At 39.3% G+C, this 27,207-nt stretch overlaps 1 protein-coding gene across 1 annotated transcript; it reads left to right on the forward strand.

The window, feature by feature from the left end:
- Positions 1-11,273: 11,273 nt before the first annotated feature.
- calcoco1b (calcium binding and coiled-coil domain 1b) lies at positions 11,274-25,979 on the forward strand. Its single transcript, XM_049471895.1, has 14 exons — positions 11,274-11,395; positions 12,593-12,753; positions 13,153-13,255; positions 13,798-14,006; positions 15,242-15,454; positions 16,573-16,721; positions 16,891-16,960; positions 17,097-17,351; positions 18,826-18,951; positions 20,587-20,649; positions 20,829-20,910; positions 21,956-22,137; positions 22,485-22,573; positions 24,477-25,979. The coding sequence occupies exons 2-14, from the start codon at positions 12,622-12,624 to the stop codon at positions 24,502-24,504; spliced, it is 1,701 nt and encodes a 566-aa protein (XP_049327852.1). The 5' UTR covers positions 11,274-11,395; positions 12,593-12,621; the 3' UTR covers positions 24,505-25,979.
- Positions 25,980-27,207: the final 1,228 nt, after the last annotated feature.

A 27,207-nucleotide genomic window follows, 5' to 3' on the forward strand; every position in this document is an offset into this window, starting at 1 on the left:
GGTAACACATTGTGGCTGGTGATACTGGGATGGTTGTAATGACTTGTTATAATCGTCCCTAAATTAAACAGTCAGTGACCACATTCATTTATATTTTTAAAACAAAGGTCATCAACATCATCAACACAAATCAGTTAATTTGTATTGAAATATAGAGACAAAGAAAAAGATAGGCTGAAGCGCTACTAGGAGAATTTGAATTGTGAATCTTTCCAAAAGGTGCGTTTTTACAAAAACATTTATGCGTCTGCCTTGGTGTTTTTAGATCTACAGACAGTTCTTGTTCATTATTATAAAAAATGAATGAGGCTGTAGGTTGTAACTTATGTATGTGAGGCCTACATAAACTAGTGGACTACCGAGTGGACCAGTGGGCCACAGCATCCCCTCTTGGGAATGTTGATTTGATTTCATGTTCAGAATTTTTTGAGGTGTTCTACTGTCTTCTACTAATTAAATCATTTTCTTGCATTATAAATTGGCAGCTTGCCCTCTTTTTTGTCACGTAATGTAAATGAAAGTAATCATTAGGTCTATTTAAAAAATAGTCACAATAATGTGAATGATTAATAATATTTTTTATTTTGAGTTTTTGATGTATTAATTATTTGTATTAATTTATAAATTACAACCGCCCTAGTATTGGGACAATACATATTTCATAAACCCACTTAAATACATTGTTTCACTATTTGGCACATAAAGTTTATCATATAGCTAATAGGCTATTCCACTATTCATCTGTAAGTGTTTAATGATTTATACTAACCTCCTATTTTCACATAATACTGCTTTCTATTAAAAAAAAGAAAAAAAATCTTAAGGACAGCAGTTATAATTTAACTTACAAAAGCAAAATGTTGCACTTCTCAAGAAGAAGAGGGATTTCCAGTCATTTCTCAGGCAGTTTTTATTGACTCATTCTCCCTTCTACACATTACACACGGAGCTCTCCTTCTACCACTCTACTTTTTGGTCTACATCCACTCTCTACTCACTACACACACTGCCATCTACTGGCGCAAAAGTGCCACTACATACAAAATGTAACTGATGGTTTAAAGTGCAGAAACAAAGAATCAAACTGCTGTTTATGAATCAAATGCATAAAATAAACATATGGGGGGGGGGGTCCAACTTTTACCACTATCTCCACACTCTCCCCACAAAAATGTAATGTCGACCCGACATTATGCAACTGAAAACATTGTGTGCCTGTACATATTTGGTACCTATGCAGAACATGTTAGTAGGCTATAGCTAAAGAGGAATCACAGGTCTTGTCAGTCCATTAAAATGCAAAACTGGATATAATCCACAGTACAGCATGTATCTCCTCCTTCCATGCCATATGTCTGCAGAAGATGCCTTTGTGCACGATGACAATCAACTGCTCCATCCACATTGTGGGGATCTGCATCTTTTGTGAGAGTAAGGTACTCCATATAGCCAAAACCCACTAGACAGACCAATATGTAATGAATGTGCCTAACACACCTACTGGAAATCTTCCCCTTTTTTTTTTTATATACAATCTCGTGTTACCTATCAACTCTAACAACCTGTTACAAGAACCAAACTAATGAATACAATAAGCTGAACTACTTGTTTTCCTATGTTACCAACAATATTTAACCTCTACCCTTGCGCTTAAACATGTGATGTAGTGGGCTGACCTAACTGGTCATATGTAAGTATCATTCTCGGCCTTCTTGTTCTCAAAGGATACTTTTTAACTGTGACCTGGACAGGATCCTCCTCCTCACTGGATGTCGACTCAGCAGACTCTTCCTCAACCTGGGCTTGGTCCCCATCTGGATAAAACTCAGGTGCATCAGCCCTCAGTCGAATGTCCTGCGGTAGGTCCTTCCCAGCTTGTAGTCCCACGATAGCCCTCCAATCCTCTTCATCTTCATCTGCTGTGCTGTTTTGGGTGTCCACAATCCGTTCTTTTCGTCTGTGTTTTTTCTGTGTAGGCCCTCTCCGAGAATGCTCCACTGGTTCCACTGGGAGAAAATCACACGGCAACAGCAGGTTTCTGTGCATGATTCGAACACGGCCCTTTCCTGTTTCCGGCTTTATCTCATACACTGGAACGTCTGGGTGCTTTCTTTGGGCCACCACATAGACCCGATCCTCCCAGAATGATCTTAGCTTCCCTGGTCCACCCTTTTCGGTTAAGTTTCTGACTAGAACTCGTGATCCAGGAAGCAACTCAGCACCATAGATTTTTTTGTCATAGAGCACTTTACCTCTCAAGCCCTCTTTGTAGGCTGTTCGAGAAGCCAGTTTATATGCTTCTGTCATGTTGGCCCTCCACCTTTCAGCATGGTCTCTGTGGGATGTACTCTGTTCTCTTGTTTTGAGGCCAAACATAAGATCGATGGGGAGCTTTGGACTACGGCCAAATAGCAGAAAATAGGGTGCAAACCCTGTTGCTTCACTGCGTGTGCAGTTGTATGAGTGGACCACCTTTGCCAGGGATGACTTCCAGTCTGCCTTTGCAGCTTCTGGTAAATTTCTGAGCATTGACAATAGGGTACGATTAAATCGTTCCACCTGACCATTCCCTTGTGGGTGGTACGGTGTTGTGTGGGACCCTTTAACACCACTGTACTCCTGAAGCTTTTCAAACAGCTTATTCTGGAATTCTCTACCCTGGTCATGATGGAGGCGGGTGGGGAATCCAAATCGCAGGACAAAGTCACCAAATATTTTCTGTGCAGCAGTGTGGGCAGCTTTGTTTGCGACACGGGTAAGCCTGGGCGAAGCGTGTAAAGTGGTCCATCACTACCAAAATATACTCATATCCCCCTTTACATCTTTCAAGGTGCAAGAAGTCGATGGACACTAGTTCGAACGGGTAGGTGGTAATGATATTAGTGAGAGGTGCCCTGGTCGGCCTGTTAGGACGTTTATTTTTCAAACAGCTACACACCCGAGTGACATAGTGCTCCACATCTCTCTGCATATGCGGCCAATAAAACCGGTCCCTTATCAGATGCATCACTCTCTCCACACCCAAATGGCCCATCTCTTCATGCAGCTCTTTAGAGACCAATTTGTGGAACTTTTGAGGCAAGAGCAATTGGTTTCGTTTGGTTGTTTTCCGGTACAGCAGTCCATCAGCCCCAATGTGCAATTTTTGTCTCTCCCTGCCCAGTGTTACAACTTTGCTGCTGAGCCATTTTCCCCCTTTAGGCCATTGTTTGGATCTCACATAATGGAGCACCTCTCCTATTACTGCGTCCTCTTCTTGAGCTTCTTGAAGGACTGTTTTTGGTATCTCTGCCACCGAACTGACTTCCCGACCCGCCTCCTCAATGAGGGTATTCATGATCACTGGGCAAAGCCACGGCTCATCCTTCTGGGACTTTACAGTGACTAACTGGGTCACACTGTGCATGACTTCAGGAAGTACATCCTGGGTACAGTTGGTCATGTACTCCTCCATATCTAGAGGCATACGCGAGAGGCCATCCGCATCCCTATTTGCTCTTCCCGGGCGGTACTTAATCACAAACTGAAAGTCGGCCAATTCAGCCACCCACCTCTGTGTTGTTGCGTTCAACTTAGCTGTGGTGAGCACATATGTCAGAGGGTTGTTGTCAGTATAGACAGTAAATGTTGGGGAGTAGTATAGATAGTCCCGAAACCTCTCACATATGGCCCACTTCAGGGCAAGAAACTCTAACTTGCCTGAGTGGAGGTGGTAATTCTTTTCAGGGTTGGACAGTGTTCTGGAGCCATACGCAATAACCACCAACTTTCCCTGTTGTCGCTGATATAGGACCGCTCCAAGCCCCTCCTGTGAAGCATCACAGTGCATTATAAAAGGCTCTTCAAAATCAGGATAACCTAACACCGGGGGCTGTGAGAGAAAGTCAATGAGCTGGGTAAGGACAAGCTGGTGCTCTGCCAACCACATGATTCCATGGGAGGATGAGAGTTGGCCTCCTTCCCTTGTTTTCTTTTTTTTCTGTTGTGTTTGTTTCTGTTTCTCTTTTCCTTTATTGCCATTGGCCAACAGGTCATAGAGGGGCTTTGCTATCTGTGAAAAGTTTGGAATGTAGCTGCGGTAATAGGAGATGAATCCTAGCAACTTCCTTAACTCGCCAACAGTGGAGGGCTTTTGCTGTTTTAGAGCCTGCACTGGGGCAATGTCAGCGGGGTCCATAGTGTAACCTTCTTGGGTGACTAATTTTCCCAGGAAACGCACCTGATTCTTGAATAACTCACATTTCCTGGGAGTCAACTTCACCCCGTGGTTGTGGTAGCAGCGCAGAACTTCTCTCAAGTGATGAAGGTGGTCCTCGAACGTCTGTGTATGCACAAGATTATCATCGAGGTAAGGCAGACAAATGTCATCCCTCAACCCCCACAAACACTCCTCCATTGACCTCTGGAACACTGCCGGTGATGAGGACAGGCCGAAAGGAATCCTCACCCATTCAAATAGGCCCCAGGGTGTAATAAATGCCGTTAGGGGACGGCTGGACTCTTCCAGGAAGCCCTGGTGATATGCCTTACCCTGGTCGAGTACTGAAAACCAGGCGCTCCCTTTCAGACTGTTCAGCATATCTTGAATGCGGGCTATTGGGTGTCGATCTGGGATTGACTTCCTATTCAACTCTCGATAATCGCAGCACAGCCGCAGGCCTCCATCCTTTTTCCGCACACAGACGATGGGACTGGAGTATGACGACTTGGACTTTGCGATCCAGCCCCTATTTAACAAGTCCTCCAAATATTCCTTTTCCTCTTTATGGAGTGGCCGAGGGACTGAGATGTATGTTTTTTTTAACAGGAGTGGGGTCATTCAGTCTGATTTTTAGTTTGAGAGTTGGAATGTTCATCACGAGCAAAAACTTGTTTTTCCTCTTTTAGGAGCTGTTTCACTTTCTCTCGTTGCATTGGAGGGAGGTGGTCAAGAGGGACTGGGGGCTCCCAACTGTCCTCCAATTTACCACTTTTCTCCCCAATTGTTATTTTATCCTGGTCTATACTGTTCAAACTAGAGATGTCTCCTTGGCTGCCATTAGCAGGTCTTAGATCTGCGGGATAGATGGTCTTAACTCTCTGTGTTTCCCAAAGTATGGTTCTGGCTGGTAACTGGATGTCACATGTAGTACTGTTCATTACTGGAATGGTGACCATAGAATGACCTCCACTTTTCAGTGATACCACTCCACTTCTGATTTGTAACCCGTCAGGTAGCTGGGTACGTGGGCTTGGCTCAAATAATACCCCCTCAATGTCTGGGAGTGCGACTGCTCTAACACTACACTTCATGGCTTTTGTTTGTCCAGCTGGGATAGTCAATGTCTCACGGCCTGCTTTAACACAGCCTTCCCCCAGCACATCATCTCGGCTCTGCATAACTTTCAGAAAAACCTCTGTTTTCTGACAATCAAAAGAGAAAGCGGCACTCACTGCCTCACTAATGGCATAAGGGGGTTCAATACCCATCTTAAGGACCTGTTCAATCACGTTGAACCCAATGATAGGCTGATCCGCCACCACATCCCCATTCACTAATAACACTGGGACGAGGAGTTCTATGGGTTGGGACCTATCGGTAGGCAGCCTGAAGGTCACCTCCACCCACCCTGAGAATGGAATCTGTGTCTGATTGACGGCTCTACCATCCAGTATGTCTGTTCCTACCAACTCAGCTAAATTTCTGACAGTGGTGTAAGGAATGTTCTCCTGTCTCCAATTTTCATTAATGAGACATACCTGTGACCCTGTGTCCCATAACGCCTTTGTCTCTACATCATTCAGAAAGCAATTAATGATGTATTTTTTTCCAATTAGACTGAGCAACTGTGCGCTGCGTGTAGGGGACAGGAGACTAACACTGACTGTCTCTCTTCCCTTGGTGTCTGTAGGTGGTGCTAGACTTGTGGTGCTGACAGTACTGGCGGCCATGTCCACCTGTCCATTTCCTTTACCTGGCCGTCTTCCTGTCCGGCATTCGCGAGACAAGTGACCACTCAACCCACATCGGAAACAGTGGTCACACTGCTCACCTTTTTCGTCTTCCCGACAGTTCCGGCAGCCCCGCCTTCTGCTTGCTCGTGGGTTGTAGAAGGCCCTAGGTGACTCCCGGATCACTTTCTTTATCTCCTCCATTTCACTTTTTAATTGTGTGACAACATCCAGCAGCTCCGATTCAACTTGATTAACTGTGGTTGGGGTTTTAGTTGTTTTGCCTTTTGTAGCTGGATGTTCTTGACCCCCTACCGCACCCACTGTTGGCTTAGGGACTGACTGGGCTTCGACCTGGAGTTCCCTGATTTTGGGTTCCTTTGTCTGTTTTTTTTACTTCTGATGCCGTTCCCACTCAAGACTGGCTGCTGCGTTTATTTTTGCTATAAGCACATCATCAGTGACGGTGGGATCATCCAAGAATTTCTTCAGTTGATATTTCACACCATCGCTAAGGAGTCCTGTCTCCACCGCCCTCAGAAACTTTCTTTGGATAAGTTCAGAGCTGTACTGCTCCTCAGAACCTGGCTCTCTGGATGCCACCAGGAGTCGTTCTTTTAACTCAATGGCCCTGAACAGAAAGTTCTGTGGTGACTCATTGCTGTCCTGGGTGATATTTATGAGGCGATTGTACAGGTCAGTCGAACTGTCCTCCTTGTAATGTCCACGTAAGATTGTGCGCAGTTGTGACAGGGTGAGGTCCGACTTGATCTCCAACATATCACGCAGACTTAGGCCTGGACTCACTGCTCTGACCACAGCCTCAATAATTTCAGATTCACTATGATTTTTCTTTAAACCCATGTCAATCTGGTGAATGAGGTTGGAAAAAGACAACTTATCTCGCTGTCCCCTTTCCCCAATTTGACCATTTATTCTGAATTCTCTCTTAATAGTCACTTCTGGCGGCGGGGTAACCCAATTTGGTGTCACTGTAGCATTGGCTTGTGGCTGGCCTGGCACTTTGGTTGTTAGTTTAGCAATCTCCTCTTCAAGCTTTTTAGTTGAGTCTTTGAAACTTTGTTGATGAGCTGCATACTGTCTCTGCAAGTTGGCCAGTGCCTCTACATCCTGACTTGTGCTAACTTCCACCATCGGTGACTGCTGCTGGCTTTGTCTAGCCTCTTTAGCTTTCGCTATTAGCCTTAGCAAAAACGTGCGGGCTACCGTCCACAGCACGCTGAACCATCCTCTGCTACCAAATTTTGTTGCACTTCTCAAGAAGAAGAGGGATTTCCAGTAATTTCTCAGGCAGTTTTTATTGACTCATTCTCCCTTCTACACATTACACACGGAGCTCTCCTTCTACCACTCTACTTTTTGGTCTACATCCACTCTCTACTCACTACACACACTGTCATCTACTGGCGCAAAAGTGCCACTACATACAAAATGTAACTGATGGTTTAAAGTGCAGAAACAAATAATCAAACTGCTGTTTATGAATCAAATGCATAAAATAAACATATGGGGGGGGGGGGGGTCCAACTTTTACCACTATCGCCACAAAAATATTAACCCCTACTTTACTTTGTATCAGAAGGATGTTTTACAGGTATAAGAGATCCAAAAGGTGCTCAGTTAGAGCATCAGAAGAAATGCTTTCACCCCAGTTTACCAATTAAGTCCACACCATTTTGATACCACAAGTTAGTTGTTGTAACTAAAGTATTCTCCGGCATCCAACTCTGCCCTTATTTTCCTGCCTCTCTGCTCCCTGACCCTCCCAGCGCTCAGTGCTCATCACTTTATGGACAAACAGAGCTTCTCCCAACATGCATTTCTTCCTCCAACCATCTGCTGCTCAGCACCTCCTCAATGTTGTAAAACAGCAGCACCTCCTCCCCCTGCAGCTGCACAGCCAGCCAGCCTCCATCTGTAAAACCAGTACACAGACATCCACAGATCTGCCTCAACCAGTGCCTGCAGCGAAGGACCAGACGGTGAGAAGGTGTGAGTATAATACATACCATTTAGATCCCAGCTATATGGAAACACTAACCACTAGAGCACCTTTATGCCTTTGAATAAATTAATGAAATGCAACACAGTACACATAATTAATTCTATATGTGCACTGCCAGCTCATATCTGGACACACCTCTTCTTATTCAATGTGTTTTCTTTCTTTTTAATTATTTTCTACATTGTAAATTTAGTATTTAATTAGAGCTATACTGGAACAAATGCAGAATTTCTTTGTAAGAAAGAAAAGAAGTGTTAAACAAACCAGAAAGTATTTTAATTTTTGTTTACTACATAATAAAAGTGTCCCCTAATTATCGTCATGTCTTAATATTTGAATATTATTTACAACATTAAGAAAATAAATTAAATAAGATAAATTAGAGAAGGTCCAAAAGTGTCTACACTTCATATATATTTACAGTCTGCTTACACATGTTTAATACTTTTAAAATTACAATAACATTAAATAAACTGTGTTGTTATTATAACTATACATAATATATTTGACACAGTTTTATTACAAAAAAAACATATGTTGTGTTACCTGCTATATGCATATTTATACAGTTACATAGATAAATACAGAGATAGATACATTTACATTAAATTTAAAATAAAATTGTCTTTGGCTGTCTGACACACAAATACGATGAATTAAACAAACACATAGACAAACACATATATAAAGAATATGTACAATGGTGTAAAAAAAAATGTTTGCCCCTTCATGATTTCTTTTTTTTTTTGGCATATTTCTCACTCATACATGTTTCAGATCATCAAACTAATTTAAATATTAGCCAAAGTTTTTAATGAACGGTTTTATTATTAAAATTAAAACCTACATGGTCCTGTGTGAAAAAGATAAATAATGCTCACTTATCTTTACAAAATTGTTGTATTTCTGCCACATTTTGTTTTTTTTTCTGCATTTCAAGGTCATACCAAAGCATCTCAAAAGGATTCATGTCAAGACTTTGACTAGGCTACTCCAAAGTCATTCAGTCATTCATTGCTGGTGTGTTTTAGATCATTGTCCTCCTGAAGAACCCACGTTCGTTTCAGTTTGAGGTCATGAACAGATGGCAGATTCTCCTTCTGGATTTTTCACAGCAAGTATTTCAGGCCCTGAAGCAGAAAAACAGTCACAGACCATCACACTACCACCACCATGTTTTGCTTACATATTTTTACTTTTGCACCAGATTTAATGTGACACACACCTTTCAAAAAAGTTCAACATTTGTCTCATCAGTCCACAGAGTATTTTTCCAAGTCTTGGGGATCATCAAGCTATTTTCTGGCAAAATTAAAGTTCTTATCGCTCAGCAGTGGTTTTCATCTTGGCACTCTGCCACTCAACACTTTTTCACACCACTGTAGGGGAATTATGTATTATATCTTTATTTAGAATATTCACAGCAGAAAGAACAAAGGACATTTTGCACCCATTCTTCTTAGTTAGTGGAACCTTGAGTCTCCTGCTTGATGGAAGCAACTGAAACGATCAGTAAAGACAATAGGAAGGGTCATTGTAAACCTGAATGCCTTTTTTGTTGGAATGACTATATAAATTATGTAGTGACAATGGCTTGTCTTCAATGATCTTACTTGAACTTTAACCACCTGGGCCAGCTTGTTCCTGTACTTGATTAATAGGTTTCGATACCAAGACACAATTTTAAAACTGAGAACGCTCTCAAATCTCTAATGACCTATAAACCATGATCAGAGTATGTTTGCTGAGGGTTTGGGCTAACTTCCTGAGAAAAGAGGGCCCTTGCCTTGCCTGTTGTGGGTCTGTTGTCAATGAATATCCCCAAATATTTAAAGTGATCCACTTGTTTCACTTCCTGCGTGCATAATTATACATTAAGTAGTATTCAATATTTGTATGTTTGATGTTATAAATAAATTCTGACACTGAAATAAAGGTTTAAGTCATATAACTCAACCCTAACATAGACAAATTGGGTTGCACTTTGCACTAAAAATACATAAACCTACATAAAGAAGACTCTGCCTTTTTTACTCTGCCTGCCAATGCACCAAACACTGACCACCCTGAACATCTGCTTTAAAGTAAAGTACACTGCCATCTAGTGTTTATTTCTGTCTTCTGCACACAAAAAAAAAACAACATTTTGTGCCATTTGACCAAAAAAGAGAAAATATAATATCTGAACAAGATTTAACCCACCAAGTGCTTTACTTAAACACAAGGACAAAAATAAGAAATAAAATCAAAGTGATAAAAAAGTCTGGATTAAAAGGTAGAGGAGACCAGGGACCGTTATAAAATTAGACGGTTTTAAAACCTTGAATTCCTTCAATTTAAAACAAGCTACTGTTAGCAAACACTCACTGTTAGCAAAATAAAAACACACTTGAAATGCCAAAATTGCTTTTCTGAGATAAAATTGTTACCTCTCTATTTTTTAACAATGTCCTGGGATCAAATGTCAGGGAATTCAAACACGTATTATTAGAATATCTGTTCTGTTTTGTAAGCTACAAATAGAAATGATTAACCTGTGTCAAACTAGCATTCAGGCTAATTTACCTGAGGTAAAAACACGGCTGGTGATACGGGGACGGTCAATCACATCTCAGTTCTTGTTCATTATTAAAAATGAGGACAATGTTAAATAAATAAAACAATGTACAAAGCATATATATCAGTGCTACATAAACCTACATAAACTAGTGGACTAAGAGTAAACTAACTAGCCCCGTCTAGTGAATGTGATTTGATTTTGCGTTTTTGCGTTTAATTTACATTTTTTAGGATATGTGTACTACCCACTAAAAAAAATTATTGCATTATATTTTGATGTCTTCCTCTCTTTTGTCACGTAGTGTGAAATAAATTATTTTATTATTAATTAAAAATTATTATTAAGCCACAGTAAAATAAATGATAAATATAATATAATTCATGTTTTCCAACCGTTCATGTACACTGGGAGGGTTTTACCAGTGGAGTGACAGTATTTAAATACATTTTGCGACCTGTACATATTTCAATTAAACCAATTAAATGTATAATTTCAGTAGTTGACACACTGAAGTTTATAATATAGCAAATTGCCTATTCCAGTGTAAATGATTTTTGATTTATAGGAAAAATCACAAAAAGTGTTACACCATCCCTGGTCCTATCTAATATTAAATTCAGCACAAATATGCTCTCAATATCCATTCATTTCACTAAGAACCCTATTAGACTCGATTTCCCACAATTCAACAGTGCGGAAGTTGCCGCAGGGTGCATGTGGGTTTGTTATTGTTGCAGAAAGTGACGCCCCTGATAAAGGGGCGGGGTTTGGGCTGATCTGCTCAGTCAGAGTGCTGCTCCCTGCAGGACACTGGGGTCCGAGTACTGAGCAGATAAACCCTGATAAACACAGATCCACAGCTGCAGATCAAAACTGAGGTAGGAGAAACTGTCTCACTGTGAGTTTAACTGTAGTCCTAATGAAAACAGCCTATTTCTACTATTAAAATAAGATTGAGAAATGTTTTTATCTTTGTAATTTATCACCAAGCATGAGTTTTGGCTTTATATTGATTATATTGTTTATTTAGCTGCTAGTTATTGTGTGATTTTTAGTTTGTCAGTTAAGACTCACAATTTCATGATACTTGAGTTAGACACTCAGTATCAATATTTGTCTAATATGTTAAACGTTAATTCATGTCAGTGCTACTGTTGTGTCAAGGGCACTGTGGTGTATTAGGAAATTGACTGCTATTGGGTATTGAGACACTATTGGGTATTGGACCACTGTTGGGTTTTAGGACACAACTGGAAATTGGGCCACTATTCGGGATTGGGACACTTTTGGGTATTGGGTCACTTATTGGGGATTGGGACACTTTTGGGTATTGAGACACTATTGGGTATTGGGACACAACTGGAAATTAGGCTACTATTTAGGATTGGGCCACTTTTGGGAATTGGGCCACTTATTGGGACTGGGCCCACTATTGAGTATTGGAAGACCATTGAGTATTGGGCATTATTGTGGTAATATGCATTTTAGGGGCATGGAGACACTATTGGTATTGGAACACTTTTGGCTGTTGGGCCACTGTTCTGTATTTGGCCACTTTTGGACATTGGGCCGCTTTTGAGCATTGGGCTGCTTTTGGGCATTTGGCCACTTTTGGGTCGCGGATGTATATATAAAAGGTTTTGGGTGGCAGTGACGATAAAATATATAATATATGCGTAAAACTGAATAGGTAAACAATTTACCTACATTCATTCATGTTCATCATTGGTCAGATGACCAAGCAGATACAGCTCCATCACTTTTACTGAGTAAACATTCCCAGACTGTTATTGCCACCCTCTCTAATGTCATTTCACAACACTCAGAAATCTAATAGCTCCAAACTCTTCTTAAAGGTTCACTGGAAAGCAGCTAAATATAGTCAAGGCTTTAGCACAAACAGGCTGACCTACATCTTCAACTTTGAAACAGTCATTGTCCTTCACGTCCAATGAGTATAACTTTTAAAATGCTGATGTTTGTGTCGAAAATGCAGTAAATACAGTATGTGTCTATCTTGTTTTTGATCTGAACTGGTATTCATGTTTCATCAGTTGTTTCATCTCCATTCTCAGAACATCCATCTTCACCAGTGCCACCAATCATGGAGAAGCCTTGGAAGGTGAAATTCAGAAATGTAGGTCAGACCTACTTTCCTCAGACCCGGGTGGAGTGTCGCTATACCATAAGCGGCCACCACAAGTGGAGCAGCCATGACTGGATTGGCCTTTTCAAGGTAAATACACAATAAGATTTTAATTAACTCTACTGTGAAATGTGCAGGAACTGCGTGAGAATATTCAAGCTGTATGAGATGGATTATCACAGGACAGCATTAGAAAACTCTACAGCTCTATTCCAAGATGTTACACATGATACACACCATGTCTGTATGTGTAGCTCAATAAATATTGCTTATATCAGTCTAAATATGCAATTATTCTTTGTTCCTGATAACATTAATCTTCTTTCTGAAAAGCATTACAATCCCACACTTCCTTCTGGATGCAGCTAACTTTTGACTATTATTGACATTTTTGCGCTGTATAAATGTACCAGGTATTTATATATAAACTATGAATTATACAGATATGAGAGCAGCAAAGTATTGTACTCTTCTTCTTTTATATTCTAGGTGGGATGGACTTCAGTGAGAGATTACTACACCTTCGCCTGGGCTCTCGCTCCAGAAGGGTATACATCTGGTACAAATGTGAACTGCAGCGTTCTCTTCCAGCGTAAGACTTTTTGTTTTTTAGGCTTAGGCACAACATCTGGATTTATGGGTTTTTCAACATAACTGGCATGATTCATATAAAAGACACTAGAGCAACTTTCTGTTTCTCACATTATAACCAAAGTTATGTCAATCAGTAGAGGGTGCCAGTGAGTCGTCAGTGAATGGAGATGAATGGAGCCTACATTTAGGTGGATAACAATAAGATTGCTAAGACTGCAAAGTTTTGCACTGTACACTGCTATCTAGTGCGTGGAGTTTAAACAAAACCTAAAATTAACCACTGTCTGATACCAGTCTTTTTCTAATAACTTAAAATTGATGCTGTGTTTTTGAAAACCGATACAATATTGAAAATTAAATCACAATACTTAGGCCTGTCACAATAAGAATGTCCATTTAATGTACTATAAGTCGATAATGCAACAGGCATAGCAATACTTTATTTTATCAATATTTTGTAACACCTATATTTTCTTTGAGCTAATGGTACGTATTCAGCATGGCCGTAACTTAGCTTTTCACTTTTTCACCTTCTTTCAGCCTCGTATCTGCCCAGTCCGGGGGGAACAGCGTTCCAGTTTGTGTATGTGGACGAGGCAGGGGAGGTCTGTGGCGTGAGCCCCCAGTTTACCTTCTGCGCCCCCAGGCCGTTAGATGAGCTGGTGACCCTGGAGGAGGAGAAGAACGGAGGAGAGGAGAACGAGGGAGAGGATCTACTGCTGGTCGTCCCCAGAGCTCAGATACTTCAGGTCAGTCTGAAGAAGGTTCTCTACTGGATTTGTTTTATGAAGAACTTCATTGGCCAAGCCATATGGTGAAAAGTATATATGGAACTTATGTTTTACATACAACCCCAATTCTAATGAAGTTGGGACATTGTGTAAAACATGAATAAAACACAATACAATGATTCTTGACGTTTTTTAACCTTTATTCAATTTTGCTAATATTCACTTATTTTAAATTTGATTCCTGCAACACATTCAAAAGAAGGTGGTACAGGGTCTAGGGCAGGTTCAGACTCTGAACTTGTGACTCTGTACTCCAGTTCCCAGCATGCACTCTCACCAGAACTCTCACAGTTCACTGATCACATGATGCTACAGCGTTCCCACTCACCCAGTTACTGATAGCTCACACCTGTCTATCCTGTGTATAAATACCCTTTACCAACTTTCTGTCCTTGCCGAGTTTAATTCTAGTTTTCTAGCTCATATGCAACGTTTTCTTGTTTTATCTACTGTTACCGATCTGTTTTTTTTTTACTATCCTGTTGCCTTGCCTATTATATTATGTTGCCAACCCTTCTGTATGTTTTGACTTCCCTGTTTTTTCGATTTATTGCATTTAGAAAATGAGGACACTAATTGGTAAAGTTTTGTAGGTGGAATTCTATTCTATTCTTGCTTGATGTACAAACTTAGTTACTTTTGTTAAGTTTGATCTAATATTCTTTTACTACACTCTTTTACAATGAAGAGACGCTGTTGTAACGTGCCTAATGTGGTTAGGCATTGTCTTGCTGTAATAAGTATCAACGTCATGGGCATTCAGTGTTGGTTTTCTGTCTTGTCACTTACTTGCAGAGATTTCTCTAGTTTCTTAAAATCTTTTTTGAGGATATTATGGACTATAGATAATGAAATCCCTGAATCACTTGCATTTGCACATTGAGAAACTTTGTTCTTAAACTGTTGGACTATTTGCTTAATCATATGTACACCAAGTGATGAACCACACCCCATCCTTGCTTGTGAACAATTGAATCTTTCAGGGATGCTCCCTTTATACCCAATCCTGACAATTAACCTGTTCACATGTGTTTTTTTTACTTTCTACCTTTCTGTTTTAAACATATTTATATGTTAATATACATTTATTTTTTAATATTTTGGGAACAAAATAAAACAAATTAATTTAAAATGTTAAAAGACTAGGCATTTCAGAACAGCTATCATTTCAGAACATTCAATCTTCTGAACAGAGTCATCTGGAAGCATGCCAGCAGGAGCTGAAGCAGCTTCAGAAGAAGCTGGAGGCGACAGAGGAGGAGGCAGTGACTCAGAGGGAGAAAAATGAGGCAGCTATAACAGATTTTGAGCGGGAGAAGGCTGAGATGAGGAACGAGGTTGAAGAACTGAGGAACAGCCTGAGATCCAGCCTGGAGAAGATCGAGAGGATGGAGGAGAAGCAAAAGGTAGAAGCATGATTAATGATTGACTAGCATGACTAGCACAACCAGCATAACCAACAAAAACAAGATAGTTGATCAGTAGGACCAGCGTGAATAATTTGGCTGGTCAACATGACTAAGATTGACAAAGATTGTCAACCATCACCACCAGCCTGAGTAAGCGATTCACCAGTAGGATTAAGCTTGTTCAGGATAGTCGGCCAGCATAAAAAAAAAAACAAAACCAAGGTGGTTGACAAGTAGGACGAATTTTGATCAAGATGGTGGACCAGCATAACCAACAAAACCAAGATGGTTTACTATTAGAACCAAGCTTAAACATACTGGTCCACCATTTTGAACTCGTTTGTCATGCTGGTTGACCATCTTGCTCAAGCTTTTTATTAATGGTCAAGTTGAATGAATGATCATCATAAACAAAACCAAGATGGATGACCAGTAGGACCGAACTTGGCCAAGATGGTCAACCAGAATAACTGACAAACCAAGATGCATGAACCGTAGGACCAAAGTTGATAAATAGAGTTAACCAGCATAACCAACAAAACCAAGAACGTTGACCATTAAGTACAAGTTGATCATGCAGGTTGACCATTTTGTATTTGTGGGCCATGCTGGTTGACCATCTTGTTCAAGCTTGGTCAAGATGGTGGATCATGCTGGTCGACCATTTTGGATTTGTTGGTCATGCTGGTTGACCATCTTGCTGAAGTTTGTTAATAGTGGTCAAGTTGAATGACCAGCGTAATCAACAAAACCAAGATGGTTGACCACTAGGAACAGGTTGGATCATGCTGGTCGACCATTTTGGATTTGTTGGTCATGCTGGTTGAACATCTTGCTGAAGCTTGTTATTAATGGTCAAGTTGAATGACCAGCATAACCAACAAAACCAAGATGGTTGACCATTAAGAACACGTTAATCATGCAGGTTGACCGTTCTGGATTTGTTGATTATGCTGTTTGACCATCTTGGTCAAGCTTGAGCAAGGAAGTTGACCAACACGACCAACAAAAGTAAGCTGATTGAACAGTAGGAACAAGGTTGACCAAGAGAGTTGGCCAAAATGGTTGACCAAACAGGTTGACCAAATGTTTCTGCTCAAATATCTTTTTCTCAGGAAACATTGAAGTTGCATGAGAACATCTCAGTGGAGCTCAGCAGCCTGTTAGCAGAACGAGCTGAAAACCAGCAGAGGATCAAAGATCTGGAGGAAGATTTATTAAACTTGACTCAGCAGAAACAGGAGACCGATACAGAGTATGACAGGTATGTTCAGTGCAATAAGATAGACTTCCATTGAAATGTATAGACACCTATAAAGTACAAATACAGTTGGGGAACTGGATCTTTTTGGAACTTGAAAGCACCATGTTAGCAGATTGTTTATGGTTACTGATTATGAAAGAGGATAGTAACTTAACTTTACTGTCTTTAGGATGAAAGAGAGAGTGAAAAAGATGGCGACACAACGAAGGGATGAAGAGGATGAGAGGCGGAACCTGCAGGTGATTTTTTAAGAACAGTTTAAAAGAAATTACAAATTTTACAATCAAAGAAGACCTGGTTGTATAACTGCCTCACAGTCTTCTGGTCATTCCATATTTTTTAAAATTTAAAGTTTTGATTCATTATTTGAATCAGACGGAGAGTAAGCAGGCCCATGAGGAGCTGCGGATTCTGCAGGAGCGTCTGGAGGCCAGTGAGAGGAGCACCGATGCCCTGAGGAGGGACCTGAGTGAACTGGGTGCCCTGCAGAGCCACAGCCACGCCGAGCTGCACCAGGTCCGGCTGCAGGCGGCCCAGATGACCCTGCAGCTTTCCCAGGCCAACCTGGCTCTCCGGGAGGGGCAAGCAGCCTGGTCTCAGGAGAGAGAGAGCATGAGACAGAATGCAGAGGTGAGGAGGACGCTTTCAGATAGTCTACTACTTCATCAGGGCTTGAGTTATGGATTTTTATGTTCAGGGAGATATTATTCCAAAACGAATTGTACAAAAGTGTATAAATCTGTTTATTTGTATGGTTTCAGTATAGTTTGTTAGTATGTTACTTTGGTAAAAAAAAATACAATGTTTTTCCAGAACAAAGTATGAACCAAAGTCAATGCATTTGTTACATTGTATATGTTTAGTTTTGGTTTCACCTTTACCACATCATGTAATCATTACCTACAAGATAGTTGATCAGTAGGACCAGCATGAGTAAGTTGGCTGGTCAACATGACTAAGCTTGACAAAGATGGTCAACCATTACCACCAGCCAGAGTAAGTGGTTCACCAGTAGGATCAAGCTTGTCCAAAATGGTCGACCAGCATAATTAAAGAAAAAAACAAGATGGTTGATCAGTAGGACCAAGTTTGGCCAAGTTGGTCTACCAGAATAACCAACAAACCAAGGTGGTTGACCAATAGGACCAAGTTTGATCATGCTGGTTGACCATTTTGGAGTTGTTATTCATGCTGGTTGACCATCTTGCTGAGGCTTGTTATTACTGATCAAGTTGGATGACCAGCATAACAAAACCAACATGGTTGACCAGTAGCACCAAACTTGGCCAAGATGGTTGACCCGAATAACCAAAAAATCTAGAGGGTTGACCAGTTTGATCATGCTTGTTATAAATGGTCAGGTTGAATGACCAGAATAATAAGAGTTTTATGTTCAGGGAGATATTATTCCAAAATGAATTTCAATAAAGTGTATGAATCTGTTGGTTTGTATGGTCACTGGCATAATCTGTTGTATGCATCTACTGCTTTGTGACATGCCTGCATGCCAATGGGAGTCAGACTTTAGCACAATATTGCTTCTTTTTCTTCTTCTTCTGTTGTTTTATTGATGATAACCTGTCTCAACGTCTTCTAATTGGTCTGGAAACAAACTGGACCATGGTCAGTTGATCCAGACTAAGACCACCTCTTTTGGATGGACCAAATTTTGGTGCTTTTGTACAAACTGATTAGCACCTTTCAAACCTGCTATTTTGGCTTGTTACAGACATATAATACATCCTAAGGCTTTCTGAGACAGTGTGAACCCCTATTCAGTGTTCATCCCTTTCTAAAGTGGGACGAGAAATGAGAGGGTTCAGGTGAAACATGGTCATGGAACCTCAGCAGATCAGCAGAGAGCTTAATGAGAGCTTTTTGGGACTGTTTTGGGAAACATGTGGAGAACCCATTCACTGTAGCAGGTTTGTGGACAGCCCTTTAAAGAGGTCATCCAGAGCCAAACCAAACCAAAACCACAGAAATACACACGGCTTTGTTCATTTCATGTATTTGTGCACCTCTATTCTTAATGTAATGGCTGTGTTGGTGTTGTATTGAGAAAGGTTTGGCTGTTGGGAACATTCATCTTCTGCTCTAACAGCTGGATAAAGACCGGCTGCAGAAGCTGAGTCGAGAACTTCAGAAGAAGGAGGAGTGGCTTCAGGAGGAACGAACCGAGCGCGAGAAACTGGAGGTGGAGCTGGGTATCGAGAAAGACTGCAACCGGGTAAAAGGTGCATGTGTGTGTGTTTAGTACGGCCCTATAATTAGACCCTCGTCATAGTGCTGTAGTCCAGATCCCAGCTGGGTCAGGTTTCAGGCAGAGTCATGAGTCCAGGAATGAAATCCTTGGACAAGTTCTTGCATAATAAAGAGCAAAAATAGTTTTCACACTTAATGCTGCTATTAATTACATGTGTTTTCTGATATCTGGTGTCAATGACAAACAAACAACCTTTGCTTTGGAAATTTTAACACCCCAGTCATCTAATTACAAAACCTCCCAAACCGATGGATGGATAAATAGATAGATCTGCGATTAATCGCACTCTTCTTAAGATGCAAGTTTTTACAGCTTATATTTAAATGTAAACAAAAGAATTAATGTAAGAAATGTAAAATGTAATTATAATTATATTAGTGGTGTTAATTAAAATACTAGCATATACTTTTATGTTTGAGGGAATATAAAGCCAACATGGCCAACAAAGCCAATTTTTTTTCAAAGTCAAACTTTTTTTACTCAAAAAGTGTTTGATTTTGCACACATGCTCCCAATGGGGGGATGATCATTTAAATGGCCTGGGTAAAAAATGTAATGTCTAGCATTTAGTAATGGTGTATATATCTTTGCAATGTGAAGCTGCTTTAACACTGAACACTGAAAACTTGCTGCTGCGCTTTCAAACAATGTTTTTAATGGGACCTGTAGCGCAGATGTCTGTGTAGTAAATGTGTAGTTCGTATGTGTGTGTGTGTGTGTGTAACCAAAATTACCAGTCACGCTAACCTCAACTTGCCTTAGAACAACAAGGCCCTATCAGGTTATGCAGTGAACCCTGGGCCACAATCTGCCTGCAAACTGTGTGTAAAGAGCATGGAGCAGGGTCAGAGCTGGAAGTATATATATATATATATATATATATAGGCTCTGGAACCAGTCTCAGTATAATATATATATATATAATAGAACAACATATATATATGGGAAATTGCCCATATACACAACAGTGACAGTGATAATTACATTACATTACATTACATTACATTACATTTGGCAGACGCTTTTGTCCAAAGCGACTTACAATAGTCAAGTACAAAAGTAATAGAAATTAAGATAAACCATCTTTAGATTGGGCTTAAAGGAGGTCGAAGGGAAAGAAAGCGATAGAGAAGTGAAGGAGGTGAAGAAGGAAATGAGGTTAGAAGTAGTTAGTGTGTTAGAGGTGTTAAGAGAGTAAGTGCTCTTTAAAGAGCTCTGTCTTCAGGAGTTTCTTAAAGATAGCGAGAGATTCTAGAATGTATTATAATCGTACAAACTAAAGTGCATTTGGTAAAACATATATAAACAAAACATTGTATGTAGGTCAGTGTAATCTAAATAATCCAGTCAAAGCATGCTGTTTACTGTTTGTCTAAAATGGCAAGATTAGCATAAACTGGAATAATAATACTGGAAATAATTACACGTTTACTAAAATACTAGTTTTCTGAGTTTTAGCTGTACAATAATGCCTATGTTATGGGCAGCATGTTCTGTGTGCTCTAAATCTATATATAAACTATATAACAGTATATAAACTGTATACAGCTAAATATTAAAAGCATATAAAATGTTATTTTATCTTCGTCACGCCCGCAGGAATTGAGGGCGAGTCTCAGAGCCATACAGAAGGAGAGAGAGCAGCAGCAGCTGGAGAAACAGGTACATTTCTCCTGATTATCTGATTAATCATCTGAGTCTACACAGTGATTCTATATTACACTGAATAACAGACTGTACTCATCCTGAGAGAGAGTGCGTGTTGTTTGGAATAGAGTATATTGATGATATGTGTGTGCTTGTGTGTGTGTGTGTGTGTGTGTGTGTTTATTTGGGTGCAGGAGCTGTTGGATCATATTCGGGTTCTGCAGTTGCGAATGGAAAGGGAGGCCGATGCCAAGTGGGCCGAAGCGGCATCTACACGTCAGTCACACTTTCTCAGAATCATTCAGTAGATTTATGATATTTTAAATGAAATAGCTGATGATAATGTTTTATATATATATATATATATATATATACAGTGGCATGAAAAAGTATTTGCCCTCCACAGATTTCTTTTGTTTTTGCTTTTTTGTTGTACTGATATTTTTCAGATTATCAAACAAAATTTTATATCAGACAAAGATAACCTTAGTAAATATAAAAAGCCCTTTTTAAATGATAATTTTATTTGTTAAAGGTAAAAAAATAATCAAAAAGGTGTTTGCCCCTAAACCTAATAACTTGTTTGTGCCACCCTTGGCAGCAACAACTGCAATCAGTTGTCAATCACTTTTGCAATCAATCACTTTTGTGACCTCCTGGATGAGTTGTCCATGCCCTTTTTGGAATAATTTCGGTCGGACAGCCATTCCTGGGAAGGTTCACCAGTGTTGCATGTTTTCTCCGTGTGTAAATAATAGCTCCCGAAGTCCTTAGAAATGACATTGTAACCTTTTCCAGACTGACAGATTTTGTTTTGTTTTTCATCTGTTTTTGAATTTCATAATGTGCTGCTCCAGGTTCTTTAGTAATCAACTGAATTATAGTAGAACCAGTTGAATTATAGTAAAATCATTTATATGGTCTACAATATAAAAAACAATGCCTTTATCCATAGCATCTTACAAGGTTACTGGTATTACAGAGGAGGGCCAATGTCACGTTTGAAGTCTTATTCAAGAACTCTTATTGGTCTAGTGGTGCTGTATAGTTACCCAGAACAGGAATTAAACTCCAGTCTCCCACATGTTGTGGTAACTCTTTGGCAGGTAGCAGTGTTATCCATTGCACCACACCAACCACACCAAAAACCTTCATGAAACATTTAGAAAATTTGCATTTGGCCTCAAGAGTTTGCCTATTATAATGGATTGTTATGGATCAAAGAACCATTTTTGTGGAACTGTGTAGAACCCTTTTAGAATAGATTGTAGGTTGAGCTTGAACAGACCAATTTATTGTTAACTCTTGTATTGCCCCTCAGTCAGCGTCGAAAGCCCCCCATCAGCCCCGGAGACGCCTGATCATTCTGATCTAGAGGAGGCTTCTGAAATCCAGTCTCTGATCCACAAAGAGGAGGATGAGGAGAACCAGACCCAGACTGAGCAAGACAGTCCACCTGGGTCAGCAGAACATTTTAGAAAGGACACAGATATGAAAGAGATGGTAAGAGATGCAAAACCTTAGTACAGATTATTTTGCTTTGTTTTCCCATACAGAAAATAATTATATGGGTGTGTATTTCTTTATATGTAAAACATATTGTTTTGTCGATTTTTAGTTTACTACATAATTTGAACAGACAAGCTGTCCCTTACACTGTGCCAAAATTTGATGAAGGGACCAATAGAAACTCTTTAAAATGATCTAGAATAAACTCTTTTTACATTGACTTCTATTGAAAGTTTACAACGTTTTTTTCTCTCTCCTGTAAAGTTACTGTTTTGGAGATAAGTGTTTTTCATTGGACAGCGACGATATGTGGAGAAATATATATTTTTGTCTTAAATAAGGAGCCCGGTACTTTGGAAATCCAGTCCAATCCAAATGCCAACAAGGACAAGTCTCTGATCCTGTCTGATATCAAGGGGCACATACCAAGGTAAATATGATGAACTCTAATAACTTGAACTTTAGTCAGTGTTTATATTAGATTATTTAAAATATACCTATTTATTATTCTATGCATTATTTTACACCCCAATATAGAATAGCAAATTTCAGCCCCATAAAATTCAACTACATTTTAATACATACTGCCTGATTCTGATCCACTTAAAGTCTAAATCTTTAGTCAATAAGTCTTAACAATTTGAATTTAAGTCAATACCAAGATTTTGAGTAGCAAGGGTGAGACCAATATTTTTAATATGAATATTAAAGAAAGTATTATTTCTTTAACATCACGTGTATGTGTAATGAGAGATTTCTTCGTATATTGTGCAAAACTCCAAGTCCAAGTGCTCATTTATGGTCTTAAAGGAGGTCTCAAAAAGACTGGATTGAAATAGTACAACACTAATTCACACTAACATTATGTAAAACTACCTCCACCATGTTTAAAAGCTGTACCTCATTCATCAAACACACTAACAAAAAGACAAAAAAAAAAAAAACACAATGCACACTTAGAAAAGTCCACTAAAAAAGTCTGGGGAACGGTGTTTGTGTTTCGCCCGAGACGCATGACGCAACATATCTTTTCAGTCAGCCGATGCTAAAGCCGTGTCATCAGACGACGTGGAGCAGAGCGATACCTGCCAATTTAGTTACATCAGCTAAACGATGCCGGGGTTGGCTGGGATCCCGCTGAGTGACGAGGGGGACAGCGAGGTCAGTTATTCTGGCCTTTTATTGAACTCTAACGACAAGGCTAACACTTGGATTGTTTCGTTTAAAGATGTAGAATAAGACTTATTTCTTCGTTAGAATTAGGTTTTAGATTAAAAATATATATATTTAAAAACCTAAACAAACAAAATTAACCCTGAACATAACTGTAAAGACTAACACCTCAATTATTTGAATTACAAGCTGTACATTGTTCCATAGCAGTTGCTGAATATTTTACAGTAGACAAAATAATTTATACTTAATTCTTAATATGTACTAAAATATACCTTGCAAAAAAAAAAAAAAACATTGATCCCACATTTCTGTAAATAGGCTTTTTTGCTTAATCAACTTTTTAAAAATAGTTAAAAATAAAAATGAATCAAAGTGTTAATCATGATTTAGTAAATTTAAAATACTTCTATACACCTGTCAACTTATAAACCAATATGTAAGTGACGAATTAATCAATTAACAATTTAACCGAAGGAATTTCCCACCAAAGTAAAAGAAGAACGATTGCCTGATGGCCTTCATAGTTATTGCAATCACTTCCTATATCATCACCCCTTTAATGATGCTCTTCACTTTACAGTGGTACCCATAATTTAGAATAATACAATGAATTAATAACTAACATATAAAGAATAGAATAAAATTTAAAATATATTATAATATATAGCATTAGGTCTGGAGGGTAGTTTTATATAGTAAGGCCTTTAGTAAGACCTAAGTGATGCAGTAAAGTTAAAATACTCTGTAAACTTGTAACCCGGTACTTAAGTGGTCAGTGAAAACCATACAACTTCCCCACCAGAGTTCAGGACCCTCTGACCAGTAGAGCCTAGTAGAGCCCAGTAGAGAGGCTGGCAGCAGATGAAGGATTCAGGCCTGACTTTGCAGTTTTTGTGGCTGAACATTTCCTATATTATCAGCTCTTTTATGAAGCACGAAGCTCCGACACACTCAGTCATTAAAAACCATCCCCTGCAATCAGAAAGCCGCTGAATTATTTTTATAACATGGAAAGGCAGCCGCTCTTAGAATTATGGAATATTACTCAACTGCAGTGTTCCCAGGAACCCCCCGCCCCTCCCCCCCCCCCCTCCTCGCCTGCCTCGACTCAGGTTACAGCCCTGTGTCCTCATTCAATCCCTGTTTTCCTCCTGCAGTGATCTGGCAGACTCACCACAGTGGTGACGCTCAGGAGCAGAGCGGCGTGCAGGAAGGAGAACCTGATGCCTGTTTACATCCCCATACCACATCATGTGCCCGGGCCGAGGGTATCGTGTCAAAACACATTACTCTGCCTCGTTTCCTTGTTAGTGAGGTATCTAATGAAGGTATCTGGTGGAGATATCTAGTGCTGGGAGTGATGGGTGTGTGTGTGTGTGTTTATTGTGTGAATGTGTGGGGGTTGAGTAATTTATTTAAAATCAGGGAGCTTTATAAAAATCTAGATAAATATATATATATATATATATATATATATATATAAATAATTTCTGACAAATTCCCAATTTAGTTAAAATTCAAAATTTGTTACAGTTTAAATCAATGTGTGGGTATAATGATACACTCAGACCAGAGTTTAATTACCATTCACCATAATGTATTCACAATGTTTTTGAACAAACTTTACATTGGGACAATGAACAACTGTATTCATCTTGTCAACCTGATCGTGCTGAAGTGAGGTGTTATTTTTTTTTTTTTTATTACATTTTTTTTTTTGTAATTTAACTGACTGCAAACTGTCATGTTTTGTTTTGTAATGTTTCACCCCTGCCTCCATGGGTTCCTTGAGTAATTCCATATCTAATCCAATTCTAATTGTAAATCTGTTATAGGCTTCCTAAAGCAGTGTGAACTTTCTAAAGGTTACAATTCTTAAACTCCTCAAAACCACCAGTTGTTTCTGTTGGCGTTCCAGTTAAACATGCAGATCATTTTAAAACATTTGAAAATATTTCCCAAAAAAAGTTTACTTAACACTGTGGAGTTTACAACAACTGGTTTACAATTTTTTACTGACATTTTTGGTAAATCTAACATTTGCCATTTTTACGTCCCAGCATTAGCATTCTTAGCATTGTTAGCAAAATATTGATGGTTGATAGCAGAGAGGTGTTGGACAGTACTTTGTGTATGGCTGATTTAATGAGACACTAATACATAGAATTGATAATAAACTGTATAATACTTCCACTTTTACCACTGTTGCGGGGCAGCCATCTTAAAATTTTCTGGTTTGAACTCAAACACTGACGTCCCAGTTCAACTGAAAAATAGCATTATGAACAACTCATCCAGTTGTCATGCATTAACAGTCATGCATCAGGAATTAATCCGGAAAAACACAGAAAACTGTTAAGAAAAAAATGTAGAGCAGGAAAAATGTTTTGTCTACAAAAGTTGGAATTGCACAAAGAACCCATTTCATTTTTAGGAATTGTTAAAAAAAATAATGCAATAACGGAAACATTAAATAATGTATGCACTAGAGTCTGTTATTTTTGTGGTGCTAGATTGGCTAAAGACAGACAGTCTGTTAGAAATGAGTAGACTGTGCTTGAAAAGACTTTGAAGTGTAAGAGATTTGTTCATGCAGTGTTTACTTTATTATTTTCACAAAGAAAGAGATAAACTTTTCAATAAAATGTTTGTTTATTGAACTCTGAACTCTTTTTTTTCCTTTCTTTTTTTCTTAATGTCTTGATGTCAGGGAACACGTCAAAAACTTTTGTAACGCCACAGACGGGAGTCAGACGCTCGCGGTAAAAACAAAACGAGGCTTTATTATAAAGCATGTAAGCTGATTGCGTAGTCAGATAACAGGCGTGGGTCAAAGCCAGAAAAACAACCAACCAAAACATCAGAGCCGAATCACAAACCGAAAACGAAACCATTAACCAGAAGCAGAGTTCAATAAACCAGAAAATCACAATACAAACAGAACAAAAGGATAAGGCAAAAAACGTAGTCGAAAAGAACAAACAAGGGTCATACACGGGTAATACAGACAGGAAAATAACGCTCAGTATATCGCTGGAGAACAGGGAAAATACCTCGCGAAAAACGAGACAAACAGACAGGTATTTATATCTGAAGTAAATTACCAACACCTGAACACAATCTAGAATTCCGGTGATGTAGACCGCACGAATGAGCCGCGATTGGCTGAGTCCGAACACGTGGTGTTGTCAGGTGCATGCTGGGAGGTGTAGTTCCGGACTGGGGATTGTCCATAGACAGGAAAGGCAGAGTCAGAAAAAGGAACTACAGAGTCTGTGGTAGGCGTCACAACTTTTGCCAATAGTCAATAAATCATAAAAGAAACTGATGTGAAATGTAAATCAGGTAAGTGCAGACTCAACCATTTTTGTTTAACATAAAAAAAGTTAAGATGTTTGAAAAGTCAGATATCAAATAATCAAAATGACTGACAAACAGCAAGAGCAACGAGAAAAGTTCATTTAATACGTAAATTATCATTAAATGCTTTAGATACTTTAAAATATTACTTAGTTTAAACTACAGCATAACAACAATTTCCATTTGCTAAGTTCATACCAGACAATTTTCCTGCAAACTACTCCATCTGTAGGCTCTAGTCTACATGACTACTGTTTACGTCTCTGCTCACTTCCTAGTTAGCATGCTAATGGCTACTCATAGATAATAACAAAAAGGACATAAATGCGCTATAGTTCCCATTTTAAACCTAATTGTACAAAATATTTATAAACATAAAATTTCTCAACAAAAAAACAAACATTGCTTAAATCTTAGAAGTTATTAACTACCCTTACTATCTTAATAGCTCACCCATTCTAACTTAGCCAAAAGCTAACACTGAGACTAGGCTTGTAGATACAAATAGGAAAAAATAGGCAATGCTCA

Source organism: Astyanax mexicanus, chromosome 24 (genome assembly GCF_023375975.1).
Source record: "Astyanax mexicanus isolate ESR-SI-001 chromosome 24, AstMex3_surface, whole genome shotgun sequence".
NCBI lineage: Eukaryota > Metazoa > Chordata > Actinopteri > Characiformes > Acestrorhamphidae > Astyanax > Astyanax mexicanus.